The 14,724-nt window shown below is 49.3% G+C and overlaps 1 protein-coding gene across 2 annotated transcripts in view; it reads right to left on the bottom strand.

Moving 5' to 3' along the window:
• Positions 1-7,403: 7,403 nt before the first annotated feature.
• Positions 7,404-14,724, bottom strand: part of TTYH3 (tweety family member 3) — a 78,809-nt gene continuing 71,488 nt past the window's right edge. For both annotated transcript variants that reach the window (XM_075514715.1, XM_075514717.1), the window contains one exon: positions 7,404-12,040. In XM_075514715.1, the coding sequence (XP_075370830.1) occupies positions 11,969-12,040 (72 nt within the window). In that variant the 3' untranslated portion in view covers positions 7,404-11,968. The remainder of the gene's footprint in view (positions 12,041-14,724) is intronic.

The raw sequence follows: 14,724 nt of genomic DNA, 5'->3' as shown, positions 1-14,724 counted from the left end.
CCTCTCCTCCCCCCACCTTCCTCCATACCCAGCATCTTTTTTTTTTTTTTCTTTCTTTTAGAGGCACACTTACTTACTTACTTCACAGTTTTGCTTGAATCTCTTGGTTATCAGGGGTTGGCCTTGCTAAAAATACAGCCTAGCAGGAAGTTGGCGTGTGCTAAAGCAACACTCCCCCCCTCCTCCCAACACCCGCACACCCTTCAGCCAGCCCCAAAAATAAAAAGTCCCCCAAACTGCGCAGCCCTTGGGCTGCTGTGGGCGGGGGGAGGGGAGCTTTGGCTCCTGCCCCAGGGAACTGAACATTGCCCTGACCTGGCCCCCCCAAAAAAACCCCACAGGTACCCCAAGAGCTCCCTGGAGGAAGGGAAGGGTGGGCACCAATGCTGCCTTCCCCCAGCACACGTTGACTGGGGCCGGGGACCGCGTGGTGGGTGCAGGATTTGGTGCCCCTCGGCCCCCCCGGTGCAGGGTCAGCGAAGGGGAACTGCGTCAGGCGCAGGAAGCTGTGCCACCCGCCGCTCGCCTGCGTATTTTCCTATTGCTCACGGGGCCGCGGTTTCAGCAGCGCGGGCGCTTCCTGGCAGCGGTGCCGTCACCCTTTCTGCAGGCTGGCCCTCCCCGGGCCCCCCCGGGCGGGAGGGGGAGATGCAGCCAGGACAGGGCAGCACCCACCTCGCCCCAGGCAGGGCCGGGTGCAGGGGGCCTGTTTACTGCAAAACAGCCCAAATCTTGTGTTAAGCGCCCACCGAGGCACTGGGGAGCCAGGGGCTGGGGTGCTGCTGCAAGGAGCCCCTTGGCAGGGGTAAAGGCGGGGGGGGGGAGGGTGTTGCTGGGCATGGTGCAACACCTGGAGGGGGGCTTAAAAAATAAAATAAAATAAAAACACCCCACCGAGCCTTTGGGAGTGGGTGCAAGCAGCACACCAGCCCTCCAGTTTGTCCCACACCAGGCTCCCAGCCTCTCCCTCCTCCCTCCCTACTCGTGGGCCGAAAAGTAAATAAATACATGCATTAATAAACAAAAGGAAAACAAAAGCAAAGCCTGCTGCTCTCGCATACTTGGCGGGCTCATCAGGCCAGTCTGCTTTCATCTGCGCCCTGGCGCTGTCGTGGGATGTCCTGTTTACTCTCGCCAACTCGCTGATAAGGCGGCTGTACCTTTTGGAGGGTGCTGGTGTTGGGGGGTGGGGACAAGCCCGGCCTGATGGGGACAATGCCGTTATGTAGGGACCACTGCTGTTGACACCATCGTGCCCAGGGGATGCTCCAGCACCGTGCTGGGCCAAAGGCTTTCCTGGTCCCTGGGTGGTTGCAGCATCGAGGGCAGAGAGTAACACGCTGTTTTAGTCCTTTTTGTTGCTCCCCCACCTCCTTTTTTTTTTGTTTTAATTTGCATTTGGGTCAATCGCTATTCTGGACTTTGTGTGAATCACTGCATTCCCAGGCTTGCTGCAGCACAGGAGCTTCGCGGCGTGGGGACTTCTCACTGGGCAGCTGCGTCTGTGTGCAATGGGACGAACACCCATCCTGGCACTGACGGCGGCAAGAAATATTTGAGACTCGGGCTGGCAGGGAGTGTCGGGAGACGATGAAACTTGTGTGAATCGGCTCCAAGCACCACTTCCAGCCTCTCTGGCCCGGCAAACTGGAATATTTGTGGGAAACAAACATAAAAGCGGCCAAATGGCGGGGCCTGAGCAATGCACACAATGCTCCAGCTGCAGCTTTGGGAGTCACCCATCCCAATGCTGGGAGAGGAGAGTGCTGGGTCCCCATGGGAACGAGCTGCACCCCACCACCTCTGTGCAGCTGGAGGCCATTAAATCCCCTACTAGCATCGCCTGTCTCAGAGTGAGGGGCTGCAAAGCCCCGTGGCAGATAGTGATGGCTGCAGGACAGCCAAGACGCAGTGCCAGGGTGTGCAGGGCAGTCCCCACAAAAGCCACTCCCAGCCATCGCCCACATCCCCTTTATTTTTTTCACCTTTCTCCTATTTCCCACCCCTGCATCACTTGAAGGTAGTTAAAAGAAATACCCCCCCACACACACACCTCCAAAGTTTATTTTTTTCTCTTCCTGACTTTTAACATCAGCCTTGAATTGATCAAAACCAATTCTCTCCCCCCAGCCTGCCCCAGGGCTCCCAGCACCTTCTGCTTCTGGTCTGCCTCAGCCACCCAGCGGGGCCAGTTCTGCTCCTGTAGCCATTTGGCAAGCCAAGAGCAGAGGAGAAGATGAATTGAGCATCTTAAAAGCAGCTGGAAACACTTCCCACTGCGCTGCCGGATGAGACCCATGAAGCTGCGGCACTGCTGTATGGCCCTGCTCCCAACCCCTCATTCCTCCTCCTCAGCGGATGTGTCCCCCTCCATCCCCCCAAACCGGCGTGGCTTCACCGAGGGGATGGTGCCAGGTTTGTTCCTGTCCCTGCTGAGGGCAGGAGACTGAAAGCAGCAGTGACACCACCCAGCAAAGCAGTGGCACCACAGTGGTCAGTGTCGGGTGATGTTCTGACTACATCCACAACAGCCCAAGGAGCTGCCCCCCCCCCCTTATTTAGGGGGTCGCAGGAATGGCTGTTGTGTTAGGAAACCCCTTGGGGAGCGGGGGCCATGCTGGCTCCCTGCCCAAGCAGCCCTCCACTGGCCTGGAGCAGCAGCATTTGGAGTGGATCATGAGTGACCAAGTGATTTATGGTGTGCAAGCACCAGGTCCCATGGTGTTCAACTGGTGGGAAGAGGAAGCGGGCGGGAGAAAGGCTCCAGCACCAGCATCTGCAACACCTCGCAGTGAGAAGGGAGCTGTGCTTCCTCCCACTCCCCTCCACGGACCGGGGAGGGATTAATAATCCCTGAACAGGGATTTTCGCTGACGTCGTGGTGAGAAATGCCGCCTGCTCCCGGCAAGGACCTTCCTACCTGCAGCTAAGGCAAACCGCCCTGCGGTCCCACAAGCAGCAACAGAGCCAGCAGCCACAGAAGGAAAAGTCCTTCTGCTCCTGCCACCACCCGTCCCTTCTCCATCACGCTGAACGCAATGGTACGAGGGCACGGCAGCGTGACCAGTTGCTCTGTCGCGGTGGCTGGACAGGTGACCCAAGGTGGCCGCAGCCAGGCCACCCTCCTTCCCTGCCCGGCCGCCTGAGCTGGTGAAGGCTGCCGGCAAATGTGCTGGGTGGTCACGTCCCTCTGCCCCGCAGTGCTGTGACCCACGGAGCTGGTCCGGTGGGCTGCAAAGGCGGGGTGCGGAGGAGCCCTGCGGAGCCCTGGGGCTGCAGCGTGGCTGGACGGCCCCGGGCCAGCAGCAGCAGCTCGCCCCTCGCCCCTCCTCTGGCTCTCTCCGCTTGCAAACCCTTCCAACTGCCAAGAGCAGGACTTCAGCATCCCCATGCGGTCAGACAGATCTGAGGCTCCCTGTTGAGGCTTTCCTTTCAAGCCGACGGGCCAGCGGGCGCTCAGCTAGCTGTCCTGGTCGCCCTCACCGTGCAAGGAGAGGCCACGACCACCTGAAAGCAGATGTGGTCCGGCAGAGTGGGACAGGGAGACGGAGTCATTCCTTGGGGACAGGGGTGCTTCAGAAGGGGTTAGAGGAGATGAGCTGCAATTTCAGCTGCCTGCTGCCTTCCCCAGACACAGAGGGAGGCAGAATCCTGACAAGCCCCTACCAAAGGAGAGCTGTGACTCCAGCTCTCACGTGCATCCGACGGAAGAAGCTGGACAGATCCAGGCTTCAGCATCATCAGCAGACGCTGCATGCAAAGCACCAGGTTCAGCAGAAAACATCACCTGTAGCACAGGCCATTTCCCACCCCAAGAGGTGACAGGAGATGGGGGCATTTGGTCAGTAACTGCATCCCGGTGAGCGCACACTGCAGCCACCAGCTCTGCCTACCGGTTTTCCAGCCGCCAACCCACCGACAGCTCCCAGAGGCAACACTCCTGTTAGCACAGCTCAGCACACCACGGGAACAAACAGATTTGAAAGCATCTCCCCGGGGCACCCCTCCCTGTCTTATCTTCGAGGACAGAGATCTAACGGACCACTACTGAAGGCTGATCAGAGGGCAAGGTTTATTCAAAAACATAATTCACCTGTTCATTCTGTTTCATAATTCTGTTCATTCTGTTCATAATTCATTCTGTTTTCTCCTAGCTCTGCATCGCTCAGGAGAGAGCCCTGCCCTGCTCCCGCTGGGACAGGGAGTGGTGTAGCAAGGTGAGCGAAGCCGGCGGCTGCTGGGGACGGCTGGCTGGAAAACTCTGGAAAGGTCACCAGGCAAGTGGCCTTCACATGTTCCCATCCCTGGTGGGAGTCCATAAACCTGGTAAAATATTTACGTGCTGACTCTGATGGGGGGTTTATTTTCCTTCACGCCATCAGATTCCCTTGACTGCTCCAAGCTCTTTGCACCAGAGAGCAGGTTTAATCATCTCAGACCAGGGGTGAAGATGGAAAACGTGGGTCCCTCCTTTGGGGGAGAAGAGGGGAGGCAAATCTGTCAATTATTAGTGAAGGGAGGAAAACTGGTGTCTGTTGAGATTCACAGCCATGAGGGTGAAAGGCAGCAAAAAGCCCTCTGTGGTTCTGCACTGTACTGATGGGCAGGACTCGAGAGCAACGGTGTGGGTTTCACTCATACACACAGCACTGAAAAAAAAGACAGCATTAACAAAGACAGAGTTAAATTATTGCTTAGACCAGTCCAGCCTTCCAAGGAAATAGGACATACCTGTGCACACATGCTTCCATGGGGAGCAGGGCAGGACCAGTGGCACCAAGGAGGAGGGTGCCCAGGAGCCCAGCTCAGGTCGCAGGGCTGCAGGACGCGGTCCCCTCTCAGTGGCCTTCAAACTGGCTCTGCCACTTAGCAGTGCCATCCAGGACCGTCAGCCTGGTCCTTGCAGCATCACCGGGTAGTTTGGGAGCTTTTTGCTTTAACCTGCAGTCGGATCAAGAGCAGGCAGCACTGCTGGAGCCATCTGCTGTCACCAAACCCTGCCAAGGGGCTTTTCCATGCCCCTTCCCACCCCACAGTTTCCTCTTCCCAAAAAAACCCCATGCTCCTGCATGAGGAGCAGCTCCGCTCCCCCCAGCCCTCGTCCTAGGGGTCAAGTTCAGGTGTGGGGCCATCCGGCAGCAGGAGATGCTGTTTGGCTTTACTGCAGTTCAGTGGTGGGGAGTTTCCCAAAGACTCACAGCCGGTAAGCTATGGGATGAGGTCGGGGGCAAGAACAGCGCAGGACAGATGCAGGAGACCAATCCCTCGCTTTGACTGGCAGGATCAGGCAGGCAGAAAACAGATCAAGAGAATGACAGGAAGGTAAAGGTTTTAGTAAACTACTTGATGGAGATGTGGCAGGATGGGCCTGCGATCAGAGAACAGTACAAATGAAGAACTAAAAAGAAACCCATGATAGCCCGGGGCAGAGCCAAGAAAGACAGCCCACACTGAGCTGCACCAGCTCCCTCGGCTGCCAGCGTGATGCTACCGAAGGCACGTATATACATTTCACTGTCTTCTCAAGAGGGGTGCCTTCACAGTGGCTGAGCTGGTGTGTACCCCCCCATATCGTTTTTCCACGCTTCTTTTACTTCTGCTGGTGAAAATGAACCGCTTGTGTTCGCTGCTGCTCCAGCATAAGCAAAGCAGCAGAGTGGGCTCAGGGGGGGTATCCCATGCCATGGCACCATGCGCAGGTTGAACAACTCCAGGGGCTGATGTACATGTCCCCCAGCTGCTCCAGCATCTTCTGCAGCCGTGCCTGGAGCCCCCCGAGGTCCCTCGTACGAGGACGGCCCCGCAGCCGGCACCAGTCTGCCTCCGTGCCCCCATCCAGGCTCCCCCCGCCAAACCTGGCCCTCCCAGGCCCCCGGCTGCAGACCGCTCAGGAGGGGCACGAGCCACATCGTTTCTAAAGCAGGATTAGTGCAACTTCCCCTGGAGGAAATGTCCGTATCGATCATTTTTCTTCAGAGGTTCTTTTGAAGCTGTCCAGTTCAATTTTAACAGTCCAGTCTTCAAATTGGATTAGAAATCCCAAAGTCTACGATTTCTAACAGCAACCAGATCAGGCTGAGACCTGTAAGCAAAGGAAGAAAGCAGCTCTGCTAATACCTGTGCACCCGCTTCATCTCACATAGCAGGACTGACACTAATGATTTGGTTTCTGTAGTACTCATGCTCCTATTCTTTCCACCCTCTACTAGCTATTAAACTTTATGGCTCTGTTACCCATCCTCACCTCATGGATCTACCACGATGTGTGAAAGGTAACAAAAATTCAGGCAGGTTTATGAACAAGGGAAAAAAAGAAGAGAGAAAATAAGAATCAAGTGGTTTTAAATCGTTTATTTTTAAAACATGAAACCCAAGCTGAATAGAAACCACAGAAATTACATTTAGGTTTTTTGTTTAGTATTTGCAAACCAAAAAGTTACAGTAAAAAATAGCTACATTACAATCAATAGAACTACAGAATTAAAAGTAAAGATACAAAAATGGGCTCAATCCTCTTTAACCCTCACAATTTAAAAACATTTTGGGTAAGTGCAGGAACACTTGAAAGAAACTAGCAGGTCCAAAGTTTTAAAAAAAATTATATATATTTATATATTATATATGTATATAAAGTGGTATGATATACAACCATTATGGTTAAGAAGAAAAAACAGAAAAGTTACAAAAAGGCCAGGTACATGTTCACCATTAGGTTTCTGTGCACAGTGTCCAAGAAAATAAACTTCCCTCTGAATGATGTGAATAAAACTCATGGGGCCTCCCGTTAACAAGGGACCTGAGGCACACGACGTGACAGCTGGGCAGCTGGACCCAATGCAGAGGACAATGAAAAATGAAGCTTTTCTGGGACTCCACTGGCCTCCTGGGCAGCGGCCACTGGAGAAGTCTTGGTGTGAGATTAGTGGAGGAACAGGAAGGAAGGAGTTGGGAATTGCATAGTGAGGAGCAATGTGGTATCAAATATGCAGAGCACCTAAGAGCTTCATGCTACAGTTATCCTCTTTAGGAAAGGAGTATTTTAAACTTTCTGGTTGTACATCAATTTATGTTCCACTTTGTTCATGCATGCAGCCACAGGGGCTGGGTGAGCACCTGGGAGCTCCAGGCCACCAGTAACCCATCCCTTCTCTCTCCCAGCTGGGCAACACGCTCACCATCACGGCTTGGCAGGAGATCCCACTCCCCCCAAAAGCACAGATCACTTGCTAGCCATCTAGGAACTGCTACCAAAACATCTCACGCTTCTGCTGGGCCTCCTGGAATGACTAGGGAAGCCATCCATAGCATGCACACAAATAATTTCTAGAAGAGGGGAGTAGGCTGTCATGAAAGAAGCCACCTGGTTAAAGGTAGAGATTAAGTCTTGTCAGGTCTCTTCTCTCAAGGCATTAGATCTACTCCTTGGTATCTCCCTGGAGGACTTTTCCCCTCCCACCCAGACATGTTCACTGAGTTACACTGACAGACTTGTTGAGCTGGGGAAGACCCTGGCTCTTCCTTGGTCCCCAGGTAGGAAGTACTTCAAAGACAGCTCCTCACCCTAGCTAAAGGAAAACCCACCCACCTCATCTACTCGTGAATCAGGTGGGATGGCTAGAATCAACAAGCCAAGACATTTCTCTCTTCTTCAAAGGGCTCAGCATCATATTTCAGTTGCTGCTAGAAGGAAGAGAAGGCGGGACCAGAAATGAAGCATGGGTTTATCCACACAGGTACCTGTACCTTGCTCTTATGGGTATCCACCCACTCCTGTCTGCTATCACCCTGCAGCACCCAAAGCTCTCATGAGCTATGGCTAAGCAGCCCCTGAGAAATGGTTTACTCTCAGAAAGGCCAAACTTTTCACGTATTGTCAGGGAACTGCTATGGAAATCCTAACTTCGGATCACTTAAAACCCCATGCACTGTGTCCCCCTCAAAGCACTCAAATGAACACTCTTGCATCTTGGCTGATATGACTGTACACGGAAAATTAACACCTATCAAATGGAGAAAACTTAAAAAGGACAGGAGGGGAAGGGAGCACTCCATCCTTCACATTTGGATACATGGATGCACGCTAAAAATCTTAGCTTGAACCCTTTTATCAGCACATAAAATGAACTCAGTTTAATAATACATACAGGATACAAACACTACAGTTATATTCCCAAGACAGCACAAGAAATTCACAGCCAAGTCTTGATTCGATTTCCTTTACAATTACAATGCAGTCTTGAACACTGGACACAAGAGTCCAACATGCTATTTACATTTCACATTGTGGAGATGTTTGTGTGCTTGGAAGAGTTCTCAGTTCCAAAAGAAAGTGTCATTCACACATGATGATGCAGTGGAAATAAACCAAGCCAACCAGACAAGCCAATGACCACATTTGTGCTTCTGAAAAAGTAACATGAAGGGTCTTCACCGATGCAGTCACCTTCAACCGGACAAGCTGCCTTCCATTTTGCAGTCAGCGAGGTGTCCAGAGGCCAATCTCATCTCCCCTGAATTCTGGACCCTTTTGCTAGCAACCAGTAACATGAGTAATGTTCTGATAAGGTCAGCTGGGACACACCAAGTAAAACGGCCTTGGTGTTTTGTCACATTAAAAACAGAGAGACACAATGGAAGAGAGAGAAGTCTCTACAGCTTTACCTCCTACAGCTTGAAGAGTTTGGACTCCCTCAACCATGAATGCCATCCAGAACAGATGAGTCTTCGCCAGATAGCACCTGCTGTTCACCCGAGAGGGAGGCACAGAGTCTGGGAGATCTTGGCTTTTGAAAGTCCACTCCTCAGACAAAATGTGACCATATGGATGAGGCTGATTATGTCGCAGCCATAAGAATAGGCAAAGGCCATCTGTTCTTCAGCAGATCCGTTCAGACCAGCCTGCAGAAATGCCATACTGTTGCTCAAGGTTCCAGTAAAAAAAAAAAGTAATAATAATAATAATAAACCAAAAGAAACCCATTTGTCTGTGTTTCCTATCCAGCGCTCTGCACAGCATGCAGCGGGGCAGCAGAGTTCCAGGATGCTTTACAAAAGTGCAATATCCATGTCAAGTAAAGGAAGTGCTGGCTGGACAAAGGTACACAGCTCACACTGCAGTCATGTTATGCTGGCCTCCAGAAAGCAAAATGTTATCTCCGTAACATTCTTTCCAGTTATATTTTGAAGTCACAGAGCACATATCTCCACATCTGTGCCTTGCTGCAAGCCCCAAACGTTGTCAGAAGTTGTTTGGGGTGTTATGAGTAGCTATGCCAAACCTTGAAAGGAAGCAGGTCAAGGTGGCTGCTCCATTAGATGCTGCAAACAAAAAGGCATAGGCTCGCTCCCCCGCTATCCCTGCTGGCATAGACAATACCACTGTGACAAGTTAGATCCAACCCAAAGTGCAGTCACACGCATGTTCAGGATGCATTCTGTATACAGAAAAATCAATATACAGAAGCACTTGTTTTCACAGGGTTCCCCACACGCTCCAGCCTTCAAAACACTTGCCTTCAATGAGTAGGACCGGGCCACAGATTTTAGGGCAGCTGCCCTAAAATTTATAGTGTAAGTAGCAATCCAAGCACATCCTTGCAAGGAGAGAGACAATGACAGAACAACTCAGTCTTAATAAGGATTATATGGCTCTTGCTTCTTTCTTCAAAGTGAGGGGAAGGTTCAGTTCCCCCCAGATAGCAGTTACATGCTTTGGGCCCTGCAAGCTAACCATGCCACATGCTTGCACACCCAGGTCTCATGGTAGGTTCTAAGACAGGGTGGAAAACCTGGTGCTCATGAGCCACAGTGTCCCTCCATACCACCTGTGACTACCTTTCCCTGCCCTTGTTATTTGATAACAGAGGTATGTTTCAGTGTGAAGCCCATCAAATGTATCTGAAAGGGCATACTCAGCCCTGAGCAAGAAAATCCTGCTTCCAGAGATTTACGGTGAAGGGTGAAGTTTTCTCCAAAACCTTCTCTTCCTGTCTGCATGGTGGTGCCTCCTCCCTGTCTCCCTCCCTCCTTTGAATAGTAATAGCTAGCCTACAGCTTTTACAGTCTATTAGTGGTTTCTATCTTAAGAGGAGTCTCAAAGCTTGCTCTTCCCCAGAGCTGGTACCATTTCACAGCAGATACCATCATCCTAGTTAGCTACCTGCTAGGAGCAATTCCTATCTCACTGCAAGAAGGCAACTGACTTGAGTAAAGGCAGATTGGTAGATTCTATGCCCCGTACAGCAAACATGGGGTAAACAGACATCGAGTCTGAACATCACTGAGGTGAAAACTGCCTCTGCCAATGGCTCAACTCCAGTTTGAGAGACATTTCCCACTTTATTTACTCTGCCAGTTATGTAATATAATGCTCAGCAGCTACACTAAGATGCTCAGAGGTAAAAAGACAAAAAGGAACATCATAGTTACCCTACTGAAAGGGCAGTACTCAACAGTACCTCCCAAGAGGCAGTCTCCTCTTCCAGTAGGAAGCTGTCAGTGCCCTTTGGAGCACTGCTCTTCAGTGGAAAGTACAGCACCAATGGAGGATGTTGCCCTCTGCAGGCACCCAGCTGCCCCTTTGCAAGCCTTGTTCTGCCTCATGTCTAGAAAAATGCCTCACATGTGCCTTAATATGGTCAGATAGTGGTTAGCAACGTGCCTTGAAAAACAAAATGAAATAAAATAGAATAAAATAAAAACCTGTTCTGACAGTCACAATGTTCTCCAGATGTCATTCGGGTTTCTGATTCTGGAACACAGAAGAATATATACTTATGATCTTGTGAGTTTGTTAGGACTGAAGCCCCAAAAACTTCCTTCAATGCCAGTTCAGCAATCCTGTGCTGTAAATTATGATTTAAAAAAAAAAAAAAAAAAGAAAGAGAAAAAGTCCAGCAGAGTTCACAGGTCACTCCTGCAGGGAGAGCCTGCATTTGCTATAAATCCATTGGTGCTTCCAGTCTCTCTTGCTTTTGCAAGCTGACTGTCCCATAAGATCTAGCATCAGAGAGCTGAAACTCTTTAGTGCAAAAATACTCCCCCATAAAGTCTTACAAGTCTTCTCCTGGAAAAGTTTGGCACCAAGTGGGTGGCTGGCTCCTGTTTGATCTGTGTGTCGGCCTCGTAAAGGCAGCACCCAGAATGCCATCTGCAAGTACCCGGGCTTCCCTGATGGAGCAGAGAGGTCAGGTTCAGAGCAATGGACAGGGTAGTTGACTGGTGCTGGGACCCCCCTGCTTCTCCTCGAGAATTCACATACTAGATATAGTGGGAAAGAAAAAGGCATTTTCTTAATGGATTTTTTTTTTTTTTTGAAGTTAACTAGGGTAGTGGAATGGTTTGCTCTAGAAGAGCCCCAGGCTCCCAAATTACAGTGGATATACAGTGACACCATGAGGCAGGGGTTTCCCTCCTCCCTCACACAGGGCACCGGACCAGAGGGCTCCCAAAATGCTGTATCGTGCATTGACTCAGCTTTCCCTCATTGTACGCTAGTCACAGACACCAAGCCTCTGCTTCTTCAGTGTTTGACAGAGTGCTGATCCCACTGCAGAAGTGAAGAAGATCTACCACCATCTTTCACCGAGTCCCTCTGGGGAACAGAAGGGGAAAAAAGGGGGCAGAAGATGTTCACCTATTTTTTCTGATAAGCTACTCTGATAAAGTTGGTCCCAGATAGGTGGACCCAGTTTCTTGCCTGGGCGCTCTCAGTTGCTTGCCTGCACGTGCTTGCTCTCTCTCGCACATCAGGTACAACAAGGTGAAGGCTTAAATTCAAAAGGGGCTTCCACTCCAGTGGGCAGGTACCAGGTTGGAGGGGTGGTCTGGACTGGAGAAACAGAAGGAGCTGCACTGGATTTTGGGCAGAACAGCAGGATTGTTCTACGAGGACAGCACAGGGGCACAGCAGTTGGCACATTGTTTAGTCTGACTGCATGTGTGGGTTTTGTTTTTTTGCTTTTTCATTTTAATGCACACTGCCAGCATCTGGACGAGGTTGGTTGGTGGCGAGGTATTTGGCTCTCATGCTGGAGGTGTACTGGAGGAAGACAAGACAAAAAAACAAAACAAACAGAACAGAAAAGTAAGTCAGAATGACTAATGTAAATGTGGAACCACAGATTACGACCACCTCCCAGCATAAAATGGTCTGTATTTACAGCAAGCCTATCAAGGAGCTGCTGCTGGCTTGGTCTGACAAGGAAAGTTTCACAAGCTGCTGCATAGTCAAGTCTGAGTAACATACTGTCAGCCTGCTACAAGGATGCTGGCCAGGTCAGTGCAGATGGGCTAATGTTTTATCCAAGCTCTCTACAGAGAAGGAAATCCAATAGTCATTGAGTCAAAATATGCCATACTTCGCCTGGGAGAAGAGAGGGAAATGGAAATGATGCAGATATAAAAACCCACCTCACACCTTCATCCTCTCTTAGTCATGTTGTTGCTTTCAACCATGCCAGAAAAGGAGGTTGAAAAGAAAATGGGTGTACACTGGATTTTTACATTGCATTTTACAGCAATGAGGGCATCAGAAGACTGCATGCATCACAGATGGGCAGTTTGAAAGAAAAGTGTGGAAGAATGAATCTCTGAACAATTTATGCCCAAGAAAGAACAGACCCTGTCAGGCTGGAAACATGCTGCCATCAAACAAGATGGTATTAGCTAACAGTTATCAGATGGGTAATAATCCACTGTGGCTTGGGATCCAGCCTGTGTACCATGCAGCAGTAGACGAGACCTCCAGCTTGGGAGTGAGAAGAGAATCAGAAAGATGAGAGGTTGTTTTGGTTTGGGGGGGTTGTTTTTTCTTATTTTCTTTTTTATTCTAAGCAAGGTAATCCAGAACAGCTCCCAGAAGCTACTGAGGTAATACATGCCATTCAGCTTTGAATAATGAGCTGAAAAGCATGTGAATAATACCCAGTAGGAAGAACAAAAGACTTGGCCTCTTTATGCCAATGTGTTCAATGCCTTCATCATGACCACATTACTGCTTCTGGGATTCTGCTACCATGATACTAACAACCAAGCAACGAGGACAGACATTTTATTCCTCTTTTTATACCAGCTGGAGCTTGAATAATTCTATAATACCCACATCTTACTTCCCAAGAGTGCTCTTCAGCATACTGACTTTTTATCACCTTTAAAACTGAACCACATAAAATAGCCAGTTAAGCTGGCAAAGAGACAACTGAAAGGCAGTTCCACACCAGGAGGTATGATTTATCTTGCCCCCTGGGAAAGAACATTATGAGGCATCTTTAGGCTGTCAAAAGCTCAGCTATCCAAAGGGGTTTTCAGAGAATTAACAGTATTTTATCAGTTTTCCTTCAAAGACTGACCCAGACTGAACATCTGCACAATAGAAGAGAGAATCTGCTCCTTTGGCGGAGCTGACCCCATCGGCACAAGATGAAGACACCTGTGGCTTGTTTGCACACTCATCTTTTAGTGTCTTCCATAATTGGAAAACTTTCTGCAGAACATGGATCTTTATATAAAACTCTGGCCCAGAAATGGCATCTATATTTAGAAGACAAAAGGTTCATCTATTCTTTCTCTTTTTAAGATGTATTTTTTTGTCAGCGAGAAGGAAAAAGGTAGAAAATACCAAGCTGAGCCAGTTTAAGGACTATATTCTACACAGTTTATTGAATGTGATTACTTTTTCAGAAATAAAGTTTAGGGCATTATTAAAACATGAGAGACCAACCCAACACACTCAGAGAGGCTTAGAAGTCAAAGAACTTTCTCATAGAGTAAGTAGGGCACGTTTCAGGCACTGCAATGCTGAAATCGCCAGCCAAACATCATGCTAAGAAGAGGGTCTTAGAAGGAAAAATGCATTTGATTGCTTATTTTCCATTTATATTCTGTATGGTGATGTGTGATAGGAGATGAGTACGAACAGAGAACTTCGGGTGCTAAGGTTTTGTAAGAAGTATTTAGAAAAAAAAATCTCAGATCATGGAAGGTTATTGTGCATCTTCCTGGACAAGTCATATAGGTTCAGTACACAACATGCAACATCAACTTTCTTTAGAGCATTAAAATCAAGAAGGGCCACTTGATGAACTGCATTTCAAGGATGTACAAAGTACACCCATCATGGAGGGAGAAATTGAAAAGAATTCACTCCTTCCTCCACCAAGAAAACACCCCACTGTTGTTTAAGTGTCAATAAAACAAAGTAATCAGGAACACAAGATTTGGACAGTCAGGGCATTTTACATTCAAACCTACCTGCAATCCACCACAAGGAACAAATCAACTCAGAGTAGTCAGAGTTAGGGCTGATGTTCTCTCCTTAACTCAGAATTTTTGCACCTTTGTACCTTTTCCCATTACAGTGTGAACCAGTTACTCCTTCTGTTAAAGTGTATATTTTATGACCATGATAAGTATGTTTGAAACCTGGAAGTAGAGAGCTAACTCTTCACTGCACACCTCTCATAACCAGCACAGCTCTATCAGCGTGCACTGGATCTTCAGTCACTGCATTAGGCTCCATGTACGAATGCTTTGCTCCACATGCTGTTGACAGTAGTCCCTCATCCAAGTCCTTCAGCGCATCCTCTGCTGGGAAGCAGAGGAAAGATGCTGTGGAATACACAGATCCCAACATCTGGACGGGCCAGCAGATGAAGATGTACCAGCAGACACTTGCCAGTCACATGGATATGAAACCAAATTATATTATCCATAGTTAAAATAACT

The sequence above is a fragment of the Mycteria americana genome, chromosome 12 (assembly GCF_035582795.1).
Source record: "Mycteria americana isolate JAX WOST 10 ecotype Jacksonville Zoo and Gardens chromosome 12, USCA_MyAme_1.0, whole genome shotgun sequence".
Taxonomy (NCBI): Eukaryota; Metazoa; Chordata; class Aves; order Ciconiiformes; family Ciconiidae; genus Mycteria; species Mycteria americana.
This window is presented reverse-complemented; position numbering and strand designations above follow the sequence as displayed.